The sequence below is a fragment of the Colletotrichum navitas genome (genome assembly GCF_030913465.1).
Source record: "Colletotrichum navitas strain CBS 125086 chromosome Unknown LY79scaffold_1, whole genome shotgun sequence".
Taxonomy (NCBI): domain Eukaryota; kingdom Fungi; phylum Ascomycota; class Sordariomycetes; order Glomerellales; family Glomerellaceae; genus Colletotrichum; species Colletotrichum navitas.
In genome coordinates, this window is record NW_026850547.1 from 1434768 (window position 1) to 1454800 (window position 20033).

The 20033-nt window shown below is 56.1% G+C and overlaps 9 protein-coding genes across 9 annotated transcripts; 5 read left to right on the forward strand and 4 right to left on the reverse strand.

Moving 5' to 3' along the window:
- Window positions 1–1924: 1924 nt before the first annotated feature.
- On the reverse strand, window positions 1925–3219 carry LY79DRAFT_574702 (uncharacterized protein; the record flags this gene model as incomplete). The annotated part of the gene is made up of 2 exons (XM_060559622.1): window positions 1925–2831; window positions 2906–3219. The coding sequence occupies 2 exons, from the start codon at window positions 3217–3219 to the stop codon at window positions 1925–1927; spliced, it is 1221 nt and encodes a 406-aa protein (XP_060420873.1).
- A 527-nt stretch (window positions 3220–3746) lies between these two features.
- On the forward strand, window positions 3747–4143 carry LY79DRAFT_664677 (39S ribosomal protein L53/MRP-L53; the record flags this gene model as incomplete). The annotated part of the gene is made up of 2 exons (XM_060562936.1): window positions 3747–3927; window positions 4031–4143. 2 exons carry the CDS (start codon window positions 3747–3749, stop codon window positions 4141–4143), a joined length of 294 nt encoding a protein of 97 aa, XP_060420874.1.
- Window positions 4144–4613: 470 nt separating this feature from the next.
- Window positions 4614–5775, reverse strand: LY79DRAFT_503400 (inorganic pyrophosphatase; the record flags this gene model as incomplete). The annotated part of the gene is made up of 5 exons (XM_060553392.1): window positions 4614–4755; window positions 4819–4902; window positions 4959–5302; window positions 5367–5486; window positions 5593–5775. 5 exons carry the CDS (start codon window positions 5773–5775, stop codon window positions 4614–4616), a joined length of 873 nt encoding a protein of 290 aa, XP_060420875.1.
- Window positions 5776–6582: 807 nt separating this feature from the next.
- LY79DRAFT_17574 (calcineurin-like phosphoesterase) lies at window positions 6583–8126 on the forward strand. The gene is made up of 2 exons (XM_060551255.1): window positions 6583–6846; window positions 6916–8126. Exon 2 carries the CDS (start codon window positions 7036–7038, stop codon window positions 8017–8019), a length of 984 nt encoding a protein of 327 aa, XP_060420876.1. The 5' UTR covers window positions 6583–6846; window positions 6916–7035; the 3' UTR covers window positions 8020–8126.
- Window positions 8127–8149: 23 nt separating this feature from the next.
- LY79DRAFT_621302 (dihydrouridine synthase) lies at window positions 8150–9730 on the forward strand. The gene is made up of 2 exons (XM_060562061.1): window positions 8150–8402; window positions 8455–9730. The coding sequence occupies exons 1-2, from the start codon at window positions 8234–8236 to the stop codon at window positions 9567–9569; spliced, it is 1284 nt and encodes a 427-aa protein (XP_060420877.1). The 5' UTR covers window positions 8150–8233; the 3' UTR covers window positions 9570–9730.
- On the reverse strand, window positions 9731–10761 carry LY79DRAFT_533408 (apolipo protein O-domain-containing protein). The gene is made up of 3 exons (XM_060556358.1): window positions 10687–10761; window positions 10538–10627; window positions 9731–10480 (listed from the first exon to the last, which is right to left on the reverse strand). The coding sequence occupies exons 1-3, from the start codon at window positions 10711–10713 to the stop codon at window positions 9854–9856; spliced, it is 744 nt and encodes a 247-aa protein (XP_060420878.1). The 5' UTR covers window positions 10714–10761; the 3' UTR covers window positions 9731–9853.
- A 189-nt stretch (window positions 10762–10950) lies between these two features.
- LY79DRAFT_533410 (peptidase family M3) lies at window positions 10951–13652 on the forward strand. The gene has a single exon (XM_060556359.1). It carries the CDS (start codon window positions 11078–11080, stop codon window positions 13445–13447), a length of 2370 nt encoding a protein of 789 aa, XP_060420879.1. The 5' UTR covers window positions 10951–11077; the 3' UTR covers window positions 13448–13652.
- Window positions 13653–15708: 2056 nt separating this feature from the next.
- LY79DRAFT_664682 (uncharacterized protein) lies at window positions 15709–17016 on the reverse strand (the record flags this gene model as incomplete). Its single annotated transcript, XM_060562937.1, has 1 exon — window positions 15709–17016. The coding sequence occupies one exon, from the start codon at window positions 17014–17016 to the stop codon at window positions 15709–15711; it is 1308 nt and encodes a 435-aa protein (XP_060420880.1).
- A 141-nt stretch (window positions 17017–17157) lies between these two features.
- LY79DRAFT_17609 (uncharacterized protein) lies at window positions 17158–17831 on the forward strand. The gene has a single exon (XM_060551256.1). It carries the CDS (start codon window positions 17299–17301, stop codon window positions 17761–17763), a length of 465 nt encoding a protein of 154 aa, XP_060420881.1. The 5' UTR covers window positions 17158–17298; the 3' UTR covers window positions 17764–17831.
- The last annotated feature ends 2202 nt before the right edge of the window (window positions 17832–20033 follow it).

Genomic DNA, 20033 nt, shown 5'->3' on the forward strand with positions numbered 1-20033 from the left:
GCGGCAGCCAATTACCATCTGTCTCGGCCCCTGGTCCCGTCTCCATCGGGAGAACATGCCGGGCCCCTAATATTACATCAGTCAGTGTGGAGGGCCGTTAGTCGGGTGGTCTGTTCGTATTTGTATTCTGCTGCTCTGCATTTTTTGTCGAGGCACCTTGCCGGAATTGCCATGGGCTCCATTACTACCGCATTGGCACCTTCTATACGGAGTACATAGCGCACAGTATTTTTTTCTCCGCCGCAGCATTGATGCCCCATTTTGCTTCTGCCCGATAACTGTACACTACGGCGGCGATCCCGTCGCCTCAGCTCGCTCGACGAGGGTTTGCACTACAGCAGGGATGTGAGGAGCAGAGACTTGGGACGATGTTGGGTTGACAGCCAAGCAACTACCGGTAACAACAACAGCAGAAAGACAACAGACGGCAACCACCCCCTTGACACGAAAGGAGCGCGTCTTCTCGGGCAATGCATGGCTTCCCGGTAAATGTCACCGTATCATTGGCCGAGGCACATTGCCCCTGTCTCAGGGGCCGAACGAACCACCGCCATCGACCAGTGGACAAAGCACTGGGGGGCGCCACGCCCTATGCCCCTGTGCAGGTCTTCCCTCAGAGCAGTAAACGAAACAGAACGTGAAAGAAGTCTCATCATCTTCTTTTCCACTAGTTTCCAACATCTACCGTTAGGCCTTGGATGAGTCTTCCGGGAACAACATTCCACCAGGAATACCTCCCCTGGTGACCTACCGGTAGATTCGTTTCGAACTGCATTTAATGACGGCACCTCACAGGAAAGTCTCTCCACACACACTCTAATTATCGCCTAACTTGATATGGACTACTCCATTCCAAACAGCAGACCATCGCCGTGCTCTCAACCTCCAGTGACGGCTTACGCGCCTCATTCATGTGTTCTCACACGAGCTGCACTTGTGCATGAATACGAGATATCCATCCACCGGCACCAGTTCCGCGATCTGCATTCTATGAATAATTGTACCACCAGCGTGTCCCTCCCCAAAAAGCACCGTGCTGTAGGGCCAGCCGATGGCCTTGTGAAGTTGTGTTAAGTGATTTCCACCCCCAGAGCCCGCCCAGAAGGAAGCGCCATCAAACCGTTCGTGGCGATCCACCACCTCGACTCCGTCCATTTACGTGTAAAGTGGGAACTCGGAGGAATGTCGAACAAATAAGAAATCCCCAGGCCCTTCTATTGTCCGGGTTCGTGTCAACGTCTCCGAAAGTTGTCTCGTCCGGGCCCCTTTGGACGCTGCCACAACGGCGACGCGCTGGGCTATACTTTCTACCAATGATAATCACCAAAAACGGAATCTCATGGCTGCCGTGTTTTCTCCCTGTCGCGCAAGATCCAAAGGCCGGAAATTTCACCACGTCATGCCGCCCCCCTCCACCGTCCGTGCCAGGCCTTCGCCTTGGTTTCTCCCTTGTCGCCAAATTCGAATTCATGCGGACCTGGGCGGCCAGGCGAGGCGAGGAAAACCCGCAAGCCCGGCGCCATATCATTGGCCGTTTCCACCCCGCCGGCTATCCAGGTGCTGACGCTTGTGACAGACAACAAGCCGCCCGTAGGGAGTCAGTTGGGACGAACTGAGAGAGCTGAGGTAAAACTTCGAGATGCACCGTCGACAACGGCTGAATTCCAAACCACGGCGGCTGGGCCTCCATATTCTAGAGGGCAACGTACAAGGAGGACAAAGAAACCGTTCGTCTCGACTTTTTGAAGGCTTGCAACGGTATGTGACCGATATGGTATGTGTTATCAGTCGCACAGCGACTACAATAACCCAGCTAAAAACACCAACGCGGCGATCGGATTATTGTCTGTATGATGCTATTTCTTCTTTCACCGAGACCGTTCAGGCTGACGCTTGAACGGCCGCGTTGTGTTTACTTGCTAGCTTACAGCTCGTCTCGCTGCCTGACTTCCTCTTCCGTCCCTAGCTTCGGCTCGTCGCCGGGCACCTGATCAACAAGAGTTTCGTCCTCTATCGGATTTCCTTTGTTCGTCGTTGTCGTTGTCTCTTCGCCGATCTCTTCCGGCATCTCCTCCACAATTCTACCCACCTTCTCAATCAGCGAGTCGGGATCTCCACCAGCCGCCGATCGTTGCGGCTCCCTCCCGACCTGCACGGTAGGCAGCGAATCATCCGGCAAGCCCTCGACATCAATCTTCCCCTCGTTAACCACCACCGCTTCCGACGGTGCCCCAGACCCGGCATACTTGACAACTGCTCCGCCGCCGCCGACTGTGACATTGTAGATCAGTCGCAACGGCAGCCATACTAGCCACCACATGGGTCCATATAACAACCTGCGGAACAGCAGCCATGCGCCCGTCACCATGAGCATGTAGAGAGAGGTCTGTAGATACCAAGTGTCGCTCTTTTGAGAACGGAGCAGCGTTCCCAGCAAATCCTTCGAGCTCGCGAGCATCGTATCGAGGGAACTGTAAGAGTCATTGAGCTGCGCTAGCGCCGCCGACGATTCTGTCAGGGTCTGGTGGGCGAACTCGCTGCGGGCTAACTCCGCCGCGATGAGGTCGTGCGTGCGCCGCAGCGCACTTGTGACATTGCTGCTCGCACCAACCATTTGCTGGTCGTCTTCGGTCAGAGAGCTTGTGTTCTTGCTGGTCTGATGGACATGTCGGTGGCGGATCACGTCTGGCTTTTGCGCGCCCAGGGACGGGGAAGATACTTCGGAGACGGGTTGCGAGTAGGACTGAAGGAGGAGTTCGCGTTCGAGGCGCTGCGCCTCCAAGAGGTTGCGCTTCGCTGCGAGTTGCGCCTTACGAAATGTGACTCGTGAACTGCACTTGCATGTCAGTGATCGTATGCTTCTCACCCACCCTGAGCTGCTCTGTAAATGTCGATAAGCCCATACCTCTTGAGTTCCTGCCCCAGCCTCTCCACGCCATCCTTCAGGCGGGTCTTGGTATGCTCCGCCTCGCTCCCCGGTCTCCCGTCCCGAAGGTCCTCGACCTCCTCCCTCAGGAGCTCCAAGTCATCCTCCTCTTCCCTGAGGATCTGGCTGATCTCTGAGCTTAGCTCCGCGCTGACGCTGTTGTCCTCGTCTATACCGAGGGGCACCGAGCCCGGCTGGAACTTGAGATTGTGAAGCCTGTCGATGAGCTCCTTGAGCTGGGCCGTGGTCTCTTGCAGGGCTGTCAGGCGCTCCTGCAGACCTTCGAAGGACATATTTTGCGAGGTCGTTCCGCAGATTCGCTGGAAATACTGTTTGTCGATGGGGAGCGCCAATCGTCACTTTTACGGCAAAATGAAAACAAAACGCTGTAACAGTTGTTTAGGAAGTGGTGCACATCGAGGTGTGCTTCAGGGAGCAATATTGTCCGTCAAGCTGGCCTTTCGCGGTGACGAAACGATGTGGAATTCGAGTGTCGAACCCCGTTTGGCCGATATGCAAAAAACCGCCACACCTGTCCGCCGGGATCAGCGAAGCCACACACGCACCCACAGCGTCCAAGCTCCCGTCCTCCCGATCCACGCAACAGCCACACGACCCAAATTTTTGGCGACAGCTTCGTTGGAACCATACTCAGAAGAGGCCGCCGCAATACAATCACCACACAAATCTCCCGCCTCGACGACAAAGCGTTTCGGCAAGGAAACTGCAGAACCGATCACGAGTCCCCGAATTGACCTGCCAGCCCTTCCCCCCTCTTCCCCCCCTTCGGAGCTCTCGCAGCCGCAAAAGAACCGCCAAGATGATCACGAAGTTCATGACCGAGATCACTACCAAGTTCAACCCCTTCTCGCCCAGGTCCAAGTCGGCGCGGCTGTTTCTCTCCTTCATCCCGCCCACGGCGCGCTCGTCCGGCATAGCGATCAAGACGGTCCTGTTGCCGCGGACGTCGACAGAGCCCCCGTCGCTGCTTGTCAAGTTCAGTACGTTGTGAACACCGTTCTGGTCCTTTGCGGCTCTACTCTTCGATTTCCGCAAAGAGGACTTGTTTGGGATTATGGCTAACATTTACTTTCTTCCGCGCAGAGGACGGTAAGGAAATGAGTATCGACTGCGAGAAGATGGGTATCAAGAGCATCATTGAGGAGGTTGACAGACACTCCCGCGGTCTGCAGAAACAGGCCGACTTGACCGACTAAGGAAAGGGACAGAGGAACAGATGGAGGAGATGTGTCCTTGTATCATTATGGAATTGCATGTATCGGTACCGGCGTTTATATGGAATGGGAACGACAAACCCAGGGAAATCTCGATTGACTATCATTGGCGGCTCCTAAGACGTTGTATATGCGGGGGCATGTTAGAAGAACGATGCTGATGCAACCTGGTCGAAATACAACGCAACATGGACGCGCTGTTTCAAGATGCCTACGTGTAAATTCACCAAATCACGACTCACGCAAGACGATCACCTCAATGCTGTACATGTGTTTTGGGGTACTTTTTTTGACTTTTTGGTATTTCTAGTTGACACCCTTCGGCCATTGAGCTTCGGCTTTGTGTTCGATGATAGCATTTACCAACAAAGCGTCGTCGAGATTTTTAAGCCCTATCTGGCCTGAGCATCCGCCGTCACTACCATTTCCACCTACACGAGAGAGCAATTTCCTTATGCGGAGGCACCGCTGATGAAAAACCACTTGTCAATGGAAGCGTCAATCTTCTCGGCGGGGAGGTCCTGGTTAGGGGGCAGAGGAGGGAGCTGGTCAGAGCTGAGGCGGGCGGGAGACTGGCTGACGGTGGTGTTGGCGCTGTGGTGGAGCTGATTAGCAAACAGCCGGAATGACTTGCCAAGGGATGGCGTGATAACTTACGTGGAGACGCTGCCGGCCTGGGTCTTGCCGGTGATGAGTCTCTCCCAAGCCTCGGCGCACTCGCGGACGACGTCCATGGCGTAGCTGCGGCAATTGTTAGCTATTTGGTCATGTCGCGTCTTGCGCGGGTGAGGACCAACCTCTTGTTCTTGCACTCGCCGGTGAAGGCGAACTGGTTCTCGGGCTTTCCGTCGGGAATCTTGTAGATGCGGAACCACTCGTTGGTGGCACGCAGGAGACCGGGCAGGTGGCGCTCGACGTCCTCAACGTCGTTGAGCTTGGGAGCCAGGGGGTCGTTCACGTCGATAACGATGACCTTCCAGTCGGTCTCCTCCTCGTCGAGCAGGGCCATGACACCGAGGACCTTGACCTGCTTGACCTGGCCGGTGTAGCCGACAAGCTCACCGATCTCGCAGACATCGAGAGGGTCGTTGTCGCCCTTGGCCTTGGTCTCGGGGTGAATGGCGTTGGGGTCCTCCCAGGTCTGGGGCGAGAGGTCAACTATGTTGTTTCCAAGCATGTGGGTATCAATGAGCGGTCAAGCGTACCTGAGGGAAGGCACCGTAGTTCCAGAGGTAACCCTTGTGGGGGAAGCAGTTGCGGACGTAGCGAAGCTTGCCCTTCTTAATGTCCTGCTTGATGGGGTTGAGGAGTTCCTCCTTGGAGATCTATCATTGAAGTGTCGGTCAGCACCAATTGTTCGTTTCGCGACCACTAGTGCAACAGAATACTGCATCGAGGCGAGGCATTGACAAGGGGGAGGATGATGTTTACCTCGAGCTTGGCGTTGGTCCAGCGGGGGATCTCAACAACCATGTTCAAGATGGTCTGCTCCTGGTTGGCGTAGAGCGGAATGTCGTGGAAGGGGGACACGGGGACACCATCCTTCTCGATGTAGACACGGTGCTCCAAAGTGTTGGGAGCACCAACCTTGCGGAGGGTGTAAGGGGAAGCCATTGCGGGCGGTGCGTGATGGAAACTTGGGTCAGAGTCCTTTGAGATGGTAGAGAAGTGACGGGCAATCTGGGCGGTGCGTTGGGAGGGAATTTTGGATTTAAAGGCCGGGGCAGCAGCAGTTTGTGACAGGCGAGGAGGGGTGCCGTTGGCGGATGATGCAAGGAGGGATGGAGGGGGAGGGGTAGGCGACCCGGGTGTTAGCTTGGTGCGTGCCGCCAGGGTTGCTGATTGATTGGCCCGGGACGGGGCCTGAATCGGGGGTCGACGAGTGAGAGTGGAAACGGTACTGGGTCGGGCAGAATGCACGCGAAAACTGAGTGCGCGACGGGCGGTGGAAGGGAATTGCAGTACGGACACGGGGGCAGCAGCTCGACTAACGGTTGTCTTGGGGGGCTGCAGCTTAATCCCTCGTAGGAGCGGCATGTGTGTGCGTGTACAAAGCGACCTGGCGCTGGGCCGGAGGGGGATCGGGCACAAGAGAGAAGAAGGGAAGGAAGGGGCTTAATTATAGGGAGAGGCGCTGAGTTTGAGGTTAACGCACGATCGATAGAGAAACTGTTTAGCAGGAGACTACAGTGTCAAGCAGTCTTTGCCTTGCATCCGAGGTTCGTTCGGTTGAATGGCGAGGTAGGTAGCCGTGGCTTGGCTTCAGCTGTCGACGGTATTGAGCTCGAGGTACTCGCGGCTATCGGGGTAACAAATTGACAACAGGTGTGTTCTGGGTCGGGGAGAAACCGGAAGAAGCTCTCAGCCTGTCTCGTCGCGACAGCAACAAGGGAAATTTTCTTCACTAGCCTCACCGTGGCTGGAGCTCGCCCAAAGGAAACAAACCCCCTGCTCTTTCGCCCCTCCTTTACCCCTCCAACGGCTGCTGTATCGATCAGCTTTCGTCCTGTTTACTATTTAGTAGCCTAGCAGATAGGTTGGGGCATTCATTGCGTCTTCGCAACAGTCGAGGAAGTGTCCACCGCCTCTGAGTGGGGAAGTTATCATGATGTCAAATCTGTGGTAACAGCAACTGGGGCAGATTGCTGTTTCACAAGAGACGGAGCTGTGTCCGTCACGTTACAAGTCGCCGGTTCCTTTCCTCAAACATACTGTGTCTAGCTCTGTTACCAACATATTCTTTTTGGCTCTCAGTTACGTCCAAAACTGTCACTTTCTTTGCCCTAGGGCCTCCCCAACAAGCAACCGTGATTACAAGATTCAACTCACTTCGCCCCAAGCCCGACCTCTGTTTTTGAGACCTTCAGCGGCGCAATGACTATACGAGAGGGCCTCATCAAAACTCGCATATTTGTCATCTCAGATACCCATGGCCTTCGGCTTCGCTATAGACACCAGGCGGACGTGATCATCCATTGCGGTGACCTTACGAATGAGTCCGAACTCGAAGAATACCGAAACCTAATCAAAGACTTGAGTTCTATTGAAGCACCCCTGAAGTTGATCGTCCCCGGCAACCATGACTTTACTTTAGACATACCCAGGTTCAAGAGACGGATTGTCGAGGTACAGCACGGGAATCCAGACGTGAAGAAAAAATACACGGAAAAGTACGGAAATCCTGGAGATGCCCGCAGCTTGTTCGAGGAGGCCAGGAACGCGGGCATAGTCCTGCTTGAGGAAGGGACACATATCTTCAAGTTGGCCAACGGCGCTCGCCTGAAGGTGTACGCGAGTCCTCACACTCCAGCCGCCGGAGGCTTCCCCGGTTTCCAATATCAGCCCGAAGACAGCCACGACTTTGCCATCGAGAAGGGAACCGATATTGCCATTACGCATGGTCCGGCTTTGGGTATGCTAGACCATACTAAGGCTAATCCCAAGGCAGGTTGTCCAGACCTACTCGACGCCATCGCCCGGGCCCGGCCTCGATTGCATTGTTGTGGTCATATCCATGAAAGCTGGGGTGCCAAAATGGTGACATGGAGCGAAAAACCGGCCGAGGAGTTAACAGGCACAGGTGGGAGTGGCTTGAAGGAATCCTCAGTTATCGCAACCCTGCGTGACTTTAAATCACTACCGACCGACTCTACAGAGGAAACCGTACGCAAAAGGCAATTTGTCAAGCAAAGTTCTCTTGCCAGGTGCTGCGAAATTAGTCTCTGTCAGGGCGATCAGCATCCGCTTGATTTCAATAGTCGAACGCTCTTTGTCAATGCCGCAATACAGGGTGCATCAGGCGAGGCAGCGCTTCACTATCCGTGGATGATTGATATCGAACTTCCTAAGGCATGTTGAGCGACGAGGGTATAGAAGTGTAAAGTGGTAGTCATACGTTAGATGCATAAACCGAAGGGCGTATATCTCTGATAGAAGCTTATCGATAAGATACTATACTTGTCTCCATATTCTAACCCCGTCAGGGCATCGCCGAAGAGTCAATCATCGGATTGCGCCGAATACTTTGACTTCTTTTGGCGAAAGCCATGTAACTTCAATTTATTTTCTTGCCATGTCCCTTCGCACGCTGCTCAAGACTATGGGCTCAGAAATTAAGAAAGTCCCCATCCCCCGTCGCGGGGTTGACTATAGGGGTAAGATCGTTCTTGCGCCGATGGTCCGCTCTGGCGAGCTTCCTTCCCGCCTCCTGGCCCTGCACTATGGTGCAGACTTGGTATGGGGTAAGTTGTAAAATTTCTGGCGACAAAGAAATTTCACTCACGAGTCTTCCAGGCCCCGAAACCGTTGATAAGGCCATGCTCGGCAGCACTCGCAGAGAGAACCCCGTTACGAAGACGATCGACTGGACCAAGATCCCCTCCTTCGGGCAGAAGAACCCGCCAAAGACGATACCCGAGGCCCTGGTCTTTAGTACACACCCCGAGAAAGAGGCGGGCAAGCTGATCTTTCAGATCGGAACGGCCGACCCGGACTTGGCTGTCCAGGCGGCCAGACTTGTCGCAGGGGACGTGGCTGGTATCGACGTCAATGCCGGCTGTCCCAAGCCCTTTAGCATTAGTGGCGGAATGGGCGCGGCTCTTTTGAAGACACCCGACAAACTTTGTGCGATATTGGAGGCTTTGGTGGCAAACATTATGCCAGAGTTCGAAATTGGCATCAGCGTCAAGATTCGCCTCCTTGATACCCCGGAACAGACAGAGGCCCTTGTGCGGAAGCTTTGCGCCACCGGTATCACTGGTCTCACGATTCACTGCCGAACGACTCCAATGAGACCCAGGGAGCGAGCGATCCGTGAACAACTCCGCATGGTCGCGGAAGTCTGCCATGAGGCTGGCGTTGCTTGCATCATGAACGGCGACGTCGAGAGCCGAGACCACGCAGTGGACCTGATCAAAGAATACGGTGTCGATGGCGCCATGATTGCGACCGCGGCAGAGGCGAACTCGAGCTGCTTCAGGTCGAAAGTGAACGGAGGCCTTGCATCCTGGCAGGAAATTGCGGCGACATATGTCAAGTACGCCTTGGAAGTTGACAACAAATACGGCAACACCAAGTATTTGCTGTGTCAGATTGTGCCGGGAAAGAGTGAGATGTACCAGAAGATGCACCAGTGCAAGAGTTACACGCAGGTATGTCGCGCCCTCGGACTCGAGGACCTCGTCGAGCTTGCCCAACAGGCAGACCTGAACAAGGGCGTCGACCCGGAGAAGGGGCCAAACAAGGGCGGTAAAAAGAGCAATCCAAGCGCCATGGCGGCTGGGGGCAAAATGGCCGAGAGCCGTACCAACCAGGCTCCTCGCAATAAGTCTCAACGGGGCGTCAACGCCCCGTCGGAAGCGCCCCCGGCCCAGCCAGTTCAGTCGACTGCTGCTGCTCTCCAGATATAAATGACGGATCTTGATATCTCAAGAGGGTGGTTTGCATATAAAGGCGTTCGGGTCCGGTCGGAACAAAGCATAGCAACATGTCGGGCCGTTTTGACGGGCAACCCGAGAACATAGGGACGAGGGATAATAGAAAATAGAACCTTTCCACATACATAGTACATATCATCGAAACTGGGCAATTTGGCTCGAAACACAACTGTGTCAAAGCTGATGAAATGTGTGAATTACAAAGAAACCCTTTGCAGCGACTCTCTGCGCTTCTATGGTACAGTCCCGCCCTTGTTTTATTTGCCCTTCTTCACCCAGTCCTCAACGGTTTCCCGGGCGTCCGTGACCTTCTCATCAACGTATCGTACACCAATCTCGCTGTGGAGCCTCGCCATCCGCCAGCTGTTCTCGATGCTCTCACGGAGCTTGAGGTGGCCCTGGGCGATGACTGGGAAGCGCTGCTCGTACTTCCACGCGAGGTTGGAGACGTTGCCCATGGTAATGGGCAGGACGGTCCAGCCAGCGGTGATGCCGAGAGCCAGAGGAGCGGTGGCACGCAGGACGATGCTACGGTTGCGCGTGATGATGCTACCGGCCATGGCGGCGACGAGGACGTAGATGGCGCCGGGCATCAGCTTCTCGCCGCTCTCGCGGGGAGGGGCGAGGGAAGCGACCGTGGTGGTGAAGGACTGCTCGAGGTTGAAGGCCTTGTCCATCGTCCGGTTGACGGCATCCTCGGCGCCGACTGCGTACTGGTAGAGGGCCAGGCGCGCCTTGCCGATTTGGACGGCGAGACGGTCGGTGGGAGTAGGCCCGCGGGTCTTGGGTTCTTCGACCGGAGGAGGCTGCTCGGTCCGGGGGATCGGAGGGAGAGTTCCGCTCGTCGCAGGGAGCTCCGGGTCGTCGTAGATGGGCTTCTTGGACTATGTCGATGTCAGCGCACCGTGCCTTGCAACGGCTTCTGTCTCCTGCGGACTTACCCGGCTGCTCTCGGGAGCTTCAGCGTAGGCAGTTCGGGGGGCCAGGGCGAATCCTCCCAGCATCACCGTCGCTGCCAACGGCGCGGCGCGCTATCCGGTCAATGTCAGCAGTCGAACCAAACGGAAGAGAATTGACGAGAATTTCTTACCCGTTGTAGCAACACTCTAGCAGCCATGGTCCACTCAATTGGTCGATTGAGGGAATTGGTTATTGGTCTCGCGAGAATTGTTTGGATGTCATGGAATGATGCACAAGCGCCTTGCAAGTAGCCAATGCCAGGCCCACCCTGCGGCTATTTCCGGAGCTCGGGAATTCGATTATGCACTTGCACACCCTTGCACAAAAAAAAGGTCCCATCCGAGTCCGGATGACATCCCGGCAATGCATTGGTTATTCCCAATAATTCTTCCTACGTATTTCTCCAGCTGCGGTTCTTGGTCGTTTCTACCATCGCCCTCGCTCTTTCTTGCTACTTGTTTTTGTACTGCCTCTTAGCCCGCACCTGCGGCAATGGTTGTTACTTCGACGGCCTGCAGATAATGTTCAAGTCTCCAAGCCGCAGCCTTTGGGTCTGCACCCGATGTGTTCGGCAAGCTTCCCGGGGCCAGCCGCGCCGATGGATGGCCGCCGTCTCCGGCGCCGCGCCCTCGAGTATCACCGCCGACCACTCATCCCCGGGTAGGAACACCGACGATGCAATCCTGCGCGAGCTGTTCGACTCCCCTGACCGGGTCGCGAAAGCTTTCAAGGCTGCCGGGCCCAGCGTTGGCCTGTTCAAGAACCGATATCTTACCAGCCCAAACGGCTTTTATGTCTTCGCCCGCAGGAGCTTGGAGAAGGCGCAGAAGATCGTCCATCGTGTCCTCCATGCGTCGAGCGTATCCGAGTACCAGGCCATCGTCAAGGATCTTGACCGCCTAAGCGACCTCCTTTGCCGAGTCCTCGATCTCTCCGACTTTGTCAGAATGACGCACCCAGACCCTCGATTCCAACAAGCAGCTGCCGGCGCCTGGTCCATGGTTTATCAGTATATGAACCAGCTGAACACGATGACCGGTCTGAGCGATCAGCTGGTGAAGGCCATGGGGCAGCCCGACGTCGTTGCGGTATGGTCGGAGGAGGAGAGGACTGTTGCGGAGATTCTCAAGTTGGACTTCACCAAGTCGGCTGTCGACTTGCCGCAACAGGAGCGAGACCGTTTCGTCGACCTCTCGCAACAGATCAGCGAGGTTGGTTCCATGTTTGTCTCGGACATGTCGCCTGCGAAGAGGGAAATCGTGCTCCCTTCGTCCAACTTTTACGGGTTGTATCCTGGAATCGCTCGAGCGCTCACCATGAGGGGCAAGTTGCGCCTCCCCACCACCGGCCCTGAAGCTCAGGCCGCGCTCCGCAGCGTTAAGGACGAGGGGACGCGGAAGGAGGTGTACACCGCGATGCGCACCGCCTCAAAGCAGACAGTTCGTGTGCTGGAGACGATGCTCAAGCTCCGGTCCGAGCTGGCGAACCTGGCGGGCTTCTCGAGCTACGCTCACCTTTCATTGAAAGACAGGATGATGGCGAAGTCCCCCGGCGCTGTGATGCAGTTTCTTCAGGCGCTGCAAAAGTATAACAGCCCTATCGTGCAGGAGGAAATGGCGGATCTCTTAAAGCTAAAGCAGACTCGACTGGACGCCACTGCTACGCAAGTCCATCCCTGGGACAAGGATTTCCTAATGGACGGCGTGCGGTCTGAAATGAGGCTTCCAGTCCGTCATCCCGATCATCTCCCTTCTTTCTTCTCAATCGGAACCGTCATGCAGGGCATGTCCAGGTTATTCACCCGTCTCTACGGTATCCAGTTTAGGCCTAAAGAGTCACAGCCGGGCGAGACATGGCACGAGGACGTGCGACGGCTTGATGTTGTTACAGATACCGGCGATCTGATTGCCGTCCTGTACTGCGATCTGTTCTTCAGAGAGGACAAGTCGCCCAACCCTGCTCACTTCACAGTGCGCTGCTCCCGAGCCATCGCCCCGTACGAAGTCCAAGAGGCTGCGGAAGACTTGCATAATACCACCGCCGACATGCCCAAGTTCGAGAGACCCGAGCAAGCTGCCAACGACGGTATGGAGAGCTTGCAGCAGGATGGCGTGCTGATGCAGCTGCCCACCATTGCACTTGTTTGCGACTTCCCCAAGCACGACGCTGGCAGCTCCGCGCCGGCGCTTCTCTCATACTACCAGGTCGAGACCCTCTTCCACGAGATGGGGCACGCCATCCACTCGATCTTGGCCCGCACCAAGCTCCAGAACGTTTCGGGCACGAGATGCGCGACCGACTTTGCCGAGCTCCCGTCTACGCTGATGGAGCACTTCGCCGCCGACCCGTCAGTGCTGGGACTCTTCGCAAGACACTGGAAGACGGACGAGCCCCTGCCGTACCAGATGGTCGCCGAGAGGATCCGTCTGGCGAAGCGCTTCGAGGGCATCGACACGGAAAACCAGATCCTCCTCTCCCTCCTCGATCAGTCTTATCACGCCCCCGAGGTCGCCAGCCCGTCGTTCGACTCCACTCAGGTCTACCACGACCTGCAGAGACAGTACTCCCAGGGCGGCCCCGATCCCCCGGAGACGTGCTGGCAGGGGTTCTTCGGCCACTTGCACGGGTACGGCAGCACCTACTACAGCTACGTCTTCGACCGCGTCCTGGCGGAGCGGGTCTGGCGCGTGGTGTTCCGCGCCGGGGCGGACGGCAAGGCGCTCGATCGCGCCAACGGCGAGCGGCTCAAGGAAAACCTCCTGAAGTGGGGAGGCAGCCGCGACCCGTGGCAGTGTCTGGCGGATACCCTGCAGGACGACCGTCTTGCCCGGGGCGATGACAAGGCAATGGCGCTGGTCGGCAGCTGGGGCATCAAGGATGACCACGCTTGACCGGTGCAGCGACGTCGATGTATATTATATGTAACGCAATCCCCGCATCGTCATGCGACTGAAAATGTAGACAATAGAACATGTATCAACAAGCGATCATACTAAGTTCGGTCTATCCGATGAAATTCAGTCATGTCGACTGGAGGGGTTTCAAGGCATCTTCTCCCCAGACAGGGTGTGCCCCCATCGGACGACGTGGCTGCCCATTCCCCGGCCGGTTTTGGATGTACTATCTTGACTTACAAGTTACACTCAGACGCGACCAACTTCGCTGTGCGCCGCGAGTCCCATTCTTCCGAGCAACGTGGCTGTCGTTCAGCCCATGCAGAGGAAACCCTCTATGTCTGTCAGGGGGGCTCTGCCGTCGGTGTTCACCCCGCTGAGCGGATCCGAGGACACCATGGAAAGGATGCTTGTCATTCACCAAATAGAGTCAGGCACCCTGGCTACGGTAGCCATTGTTCTTCAGCTGAGCTTCATGCCAGCCAAGGACGTTTACACTGCCCCCCCCCCCCCCCCCCCCCCCCAATTACCGGCTATCTCACCCAATAGGATTGAGAGAGGCAAGAATCGAGGCCCTCGCCTTTTTCAAAGGTGCTGCCGCCTCGAGATTGATATATTCTAGCCTATTGGTTTGTTGAGGAGGAGAAGCAGCCCGCGGAACGAATATGGAATACGTGGAGAAAGGCAATCTAGCAGTGAAAGCCTGTATTCTTTATCCGGGAACCCACGCATCAAGACTAAGTGATCTGTGTAGTTCCCTGAAACGGATTCCGTTATTGTAGTAGTATTTGAGAAGCATATATAAATACAACATGTATAACCCTTTCTGGCGCTGCTTACACCTTGTTCTCCCCCCCCCCCCCCCGACCTTGCCTCACTGTGTCGTTTGACAGCCCCAAGTCACCAATCCAGCCTATCTTCACAGAAAGAGTGCCTGTTCTTGTCCCGATTCCCGTTTACGCCCCCAGCCCTCTTCGTTACGCCCCCTCCCCAAGCTTCGGTCGTTCCACGGTAACAGTCAAACCATCCCACCCCACCCGCGCGCTCTTTGATCCCCAGCCTCATGCCAGACAGCCACGGTCCTCAGCTCGCCCCCCCCCCTCTCCCCTGCTACCCATGTCACAAACTTCCTCCCAAAATGTTCCATCGAGGGGACATCCCGGGACGCGGTAGCCGAACGGTTAAACACTGGCTGGGAGGTCTCTCTCTGTTCGACACCCTCTTGGGGCAGGGTTTGCTAACAACTGGGGTAAAACTCTGAGACGGAACTTTTCTGCCGTTTTCTCCCCTTCCTACTAGCCTGATTGTGTTCTTCTTTTTGATAATACTTCGATATCCTTACATTTAAGCTTATTTCAATGCTCTCTTTTACACCGGTTGATTGATTTGGATTATGTTGTGCTTGGATAGGTAGTGTAGCGTAGCCTTTGCTTGTCTTCTGCTGAGTTAGGGTGGAGGGCGAGGTATGCCGGGAAGTGAAGGGGCTTCTTCTGGTGGTGACATATCTGGAACCCACCTTGTTATTCCGTCTCTTTACATTTGGAATAAGCACACAGGCAATGACGGTAGCGCAGCACCTCGAAGATCTCGTCCCTCATTCACCATGAAGCCCCTATTCCCGCCCGCACAGGTAGGCTAACGGAAGCCGTCGGAGAATCACTTGACTACCTATAGTACAGAGGTAATACCGCCAACCATGATGTTGCAAGATATCCTGTACGTCGCACATTCCACTGTAACACGTACTTTCTTCAGCTTACCCAGGTAGGTAGAGTAGGGAGGGCTTGCATGTTTTCCGCAGCTTGTCCTTTACCTGCTGCATTATCACCGGGGAGAAGAAAAGCACCTATCAAGAGTGTTGTTTGTTTGTAAGAGAAAGTGTATTCTGACCTTGTACTCATCTTGGGGCCGCCAAATGAGAAACTTTCGCGACTGCTGACTATAAAGGAAGAAAGCGACCGTGGGTATATAATCCTAAGGTATCCTAAAGAAAACACAAGAACGCCCAGTTGCCCGGTAAGATAAAACCGTCTCTCCCCCACCATTCTAAAAACATCTATGGAACATGAATAAAGCGAATGTCTAATATCTCTTCCTTCCCCGTAAATCCATGAACCCAGCATGTCTCTCCACACACAAAAAAAAAAACCCCAGAAAAGAATCGAACATCGTACGAAGATTACAAAAAGACAGTATCGTGGAAGCACACACAACCCCCTGCACCTTCCCAGAGACAGATCTCCCGTCTTGCTTTCCCTTCAGATTACATGGTTCATCTTCGAAGGCATCTGCGGCGTCTGCAGAACGTAGGGTTTCCCCCTCCTCACCTCTCCGAGCTCCGCCTCCTCCATCATGTCGGTGAACGTCGTCATCCTCTTCGCCCCGGGCCTCTCGCCCCCGACGGTCCGCGGGTCTGCAAACACGTTGATGCTCTCGCTGCTCGGCTCGCGCGTGATGTACCCAGGCTTCGGCGGGGAGAGCGGGCTCGGGACACTTGAAGGGTGGTATCGCCGGGATCCGGAGTTGGGGCGCATGCCGCGGATAGGTGGAACGGGGACACCGCGCTCCGGCGTCTTGTTTGGCGGCGTCCGCGGTGCGGAGTCGCTGCGGGCGAGGCCGATGGGCTGGTGCGCCAGCGTCGTCGCCGTCGATGAGAGTCGGGTGTGGTAACCGGCGCCGCCGGCTCCGTAACGAGTCGGGAACGTGGTAGACCCGCGGGAGTTGACTGTGGACGGGGTCTTGAGGATGAAGTCGGTCCGGACGGTGGAGTCGGATATGGGGATGGGGTCGGAGATGATGTTGCCAAAGGACGAGGTTGACGTCGAGGGCCGCGGGGCGCCACTGCGCTTCTTCTCGTTTTGGAACGGAGCGTTGCGGCGGCGGCGGCGGGCGAGGAAGAGAAGGAGGGCAACGCCGAGACCTACACCCGCCAGCACGCCGCAGAGGACCCCGATAACGATGGCGGTGGGGAAGGTGCTGCCGTCCGCGTTGTTGTCGTTGCCGTTGTTGTTGACGTTGTCGGGAGTTGCGCTGGCGGCGATGGTGGTGGGAATGACGGTAGGGATGACGGTAGGGATGACAGTAGGGATGACGGTCGGGGCGGCGCCGGTGGATGTTGGGCCGGGGATGGAGGTGGACACGATTTCGGGCTTCTTGGTCTGGTCCGGGTCTACCACACACTGCTGGTTCTGATTGCAGGTGTACCCAAAGGGACAGCACTTGTCGACGCCGCAGGTGGCGAGCTTACCGGTGAGAGCTGTTGTCTTGATCTGTGCATCGGGATGCGTCGCGGCGTCCTGCAGTTCGATGTTGCAGGTGATAGGCGAGATTCTATCGCAGGTGCTTCCTTCCGGGCAGCAGAGCACGGTCGTGTTCCCGGCCAGGGTGATGCACTTTGTCCCTGTCCCGCAGCAAAAATTGCCTGGGAGACCATTGCCGCAGGGGGAGAAGCCGTCGGCGGTGCATGTTTCTTGCCGTGCAAAGACGGAGGGGTTGGAAGCGGCGTGGGCGGGGGCGAGGAGAAGTGAGAGCACCGTGGCTCGTGTGCGTTTTCGTAGTCTCGCCATGGCCACGCTTGATATGAAGTAAAGTAGTGTAGTGGTGGTCTTTCAGCTATGTGTTTCTCGCCGGCGTTGGAGAGCTCGTGTTGGACACGGCTCTTGCGACGGAGTCAGTCGCGTTTGTTGGAAGGCGTGTAAGTCGGGGAGTCAGGCAGCGAGCTGTGTCAACGAGAGCATGGCAAAAGACGGGTAAGAGTCTCCGATACACTCGTCGTATAGGGGATACAAAGGTATAGAAATAAATCGAGCTTGGGAGATGTTTCGTGTGAGATTGGTCGCGAGCGCACAATGAATTTGTCGTTATTCCCAGAAGATGATATGTCAGACAAGGAAGGACCACGCAATGACACACGGGGGTGGGCGAGAGGCCACACAAAAGGATCGATGGCAAGACGAACAGGCAATGACGACCTCAGAAGGCAGATGTCAATAGAATGGTTTGGCAAGCAAAGAGAAGAGAAGAGTCAGGCGGTGGCCCGACGGATGACGATTCTGTTTCCACTGGGCACCGCGCAGAACTCACCCAAACCCAATCTTTCTTGGTGTGGGCTTGATATCACGGTAAGGCGGCAAGGGCCATCCTTTTCGACCCTTACCTCTGCCACTCGGCGGAGGGCTCCCAAGGATAGCGGGGGGGGGGGGGGGAGAAGAAGAAGCACTGCAGACTCGGCAATCGTCCTCTTGCACGGTTCGAAACGAAGGAGCCTCTCCTCTGCCCAAAGGGAGGTGCCGCCCGATCAACCTCGCCTCTGAGGTAGGCTGTACGGTGGCCAACCAAGCGGCCGCTGGGCGGCATGGCGGCGACTTGCGAGGGGCCTGGCTGCAAATAGAATAGTCGTCGTATGCAAGCGCGATGGAAACGCAGGGCCACTGCCGCCCATCCGTTCGTTCACCTGGCCGGGATCGGTCGGGCTATGGGCAGGGAGGTGGTGGAGAAATGGTGTTGCGCAGGCCGTACGTCGCCAGTGCCGAAGCAAACAAGCCCCGTGAAGTCATCGTGAGAGAGTTGATAGGGCGTCAAGGGCCCGATATTCAGACCTCTGGTCATCTGAAGTCGCAAAACCATTGGAGGAAAAGGAGAAGAGCAAATGAGCAGCAGCGGCGGCAAGGGTGTTTCTAATTGCGGTTTATCGAATACCTACCGCCCTCGCGTTGGGCGGCACGACGTCTGGCCATGAGGCAGTGCTGGTATGGGTAGTCGCTAGGCTAGGGAAAACGAGAGGCTGTCGACGAAGGGCGAGCGCCTCCGTTGTGGGGTCACGGGTACCTATGCGCTCCTCGTGTCGCCAAATGGCCGACGCCTTTTTTCGTTGGCGAGAAACGGGCCATGAGAGGTCGACAAAGTCGCAGTGAAGAAACAAGCGGCACTAAGAACCCAAGAGTCGTGTCCCCAAAAACAGTCATTGAGTGCCAGAGTGTAGCCGCGCACGGGAAACGCGCGCGTATGATTCGCCAGTGGCGTCGTGGGGCCTTGATTTAGGGGTGGCCCCTGCATTCCCCCCCGCTGTCGTCTCTTTTAGCGTCCGTCTCTCCTTCTCTTTGTAGTAGGTAGAATAATAACTACACTGACCTAGGTAGGTCAGTTCTAAGGTAGGTATTCTACTTTCCTAGGCGTCTTTAACCGCCTTTCCCATCTTGGATCCTCGCAGAGAACTTCACTAGTGTAAAGAGACCAACATCAAAGAGGCCCTCGTGGTCTGTGCCTGACCTGTCAGCATCGACTCGAGGAACAAGGTGCCTGATTATGATTCTGGATTTCGCCGAGAACACTCCCAAGCGAGCGATACCAAGACCAAGACTAACCTCCAATGGCCCGCCGCCACTCCCGCCGAACCAAGCCACACGTGACGTACGCCATCGTTCCAGCCACTGCGACCGCTACTTTGGTCTCGTCCAGTCCTGTGTCCGGCCTTTTGTCATATCGGCTCCCTCATTTCTCGGACGACGGTCACAAGACCGCCACGCGGAATCCTCACCTTGACCGATCGGCAGCCGGCAGGAGACAAACATCCCCCATCCTCCACTCAAGTGCCGCCTCCCAGAGGGGGACACGCCGCCGGCCCATTACCACGTCTACGGGCCTCAGCCTATCCGCAGTAGCATCGTCGTCACCATCACCGTCGCCGACGTCCACCTCACTTCAGCTCGTCAAGGGGGGAGGGGGGGCGTGTCCAAACTATCCCGTGCCCACACGTCCGCCTGTATCTCGTTGTTGCCGTCGGTGAGCGTGTGCAGTGTAAGTCGGTCCCTCATTCCACGATGGGTGTTCAAGGGTCCCAAGTGCGAAAACCCCACCAAAGCGGTCCCATCCCGACCCGAAGCCCCCCTCCTTGCCCGGCCATCTGGCGTCTCCATGATCTACACCACGACCAGAAATCCAGAAATCCGCCTTGCCATGCTCCTCAATGAAGCCCTTGCCTCTTGCCCATGTCCTTTTCGCCATCGCGCCCCTCCCTCTCTCTCCGCGAGTACCCAACTGTCGTCAACATCGTCGACTTTACACCCCTCCCACGCGACAGCACGGCATTCGCCAAACTCTTCAGAATGCACGTTCCGATCCCGTGGCCTGTTTTCGTTGCAAAGGCCCCCAGCAATGGAGGAAACGGACGTCAAAATGCCGGCCCAATTCGCCAACGTCGTTCAAGTAGAGACAAATCGCAGCCGCAGTCAGGCCCATCACGTGGATACCCTCGAGCATATCTCGCATTTTTCTCTCACATTTCCCTGTTTTCCTAGTGTGAACTACCGACTACGCTACCTCACCACGCTACTACGTACAACCCCCCCTCAGGTACCCCAACCCCATAGCCAATTCACAATGATTCACACACGCGCGAACTGTGCGTTGTGACTCGTAAACGGCGGTGAACATCCCTTTTTTTTTTTTTTCTTCTTTTTTTCTGCAATAGTTTGCAGGTACGGGTAGTGGACGGGTGGCGTGCAGGGAATGTCCATGTCCTTTCCGTCATCTGAGACCATCCGCCCGAGTGTTGTTCCTTCCTCCCCCTGTCTCTTGCCGTTCA

Bases quoted from the DNA above. Each gene is read 5' to 3' on its own strand.
- LY79DRAFT_17574 (XM_060551255.1), top strand. From the start codon at position 7,036: ATGACTATACGAGAGGGCCTCATCAAAACTCGCATATTTGTCATCTCA.
- LY79DRAFT_621302 (XM_060562061.1), top strand. From the start codon at position 8,234: ATGTCCCTTCGCACGCTGCTCAAGACTATGGGCTCAGAAATTAAGAAA. The intron at 8,403-8,454 runs GTAAGTTGTAAA...CGAGTCTTCCAG, and splicing joins TGGTGCAGACTTGGTATGGG to GCCCCGAAACCGTTGATAAG.
- LY79DRAFT_533408 (XM_060556358.1), bottom strand. From the start codon at position 10,713: ATGGCTGCTAGAGTGTTGCTACAACGG. The intron at 10,628-10,686 runs GTAAGAAATTCT...TTGACCGGATAG, and splicing joins CTAGAGTGTTGCTACAACGG to CGCGCCGCGCCGTTGGCAGC. The intron at 10,481-10,537 runs GTAAGTCCGCAG...ACATCGACATAG, and splicing joins AAGCTCCCGAGAGCAGCCGG to TCCAAGAAGCCCATCTACGA.
- LY79DRAFT_533410 (XM_060556359.1), top strand. From the start codon at position 11,078: ATGTTCAAGTCTCCAAGCCGCAGCCTTTGGGTCTGCACCCGATGTGTT.
- LY79DRAFT_17609 (XM_060551256.1), top strand. From the start codon at position 17,299: ATGAATTTGTCGTTATTCCCAGAAGATGATATGTCAGACAAGGAAGGA.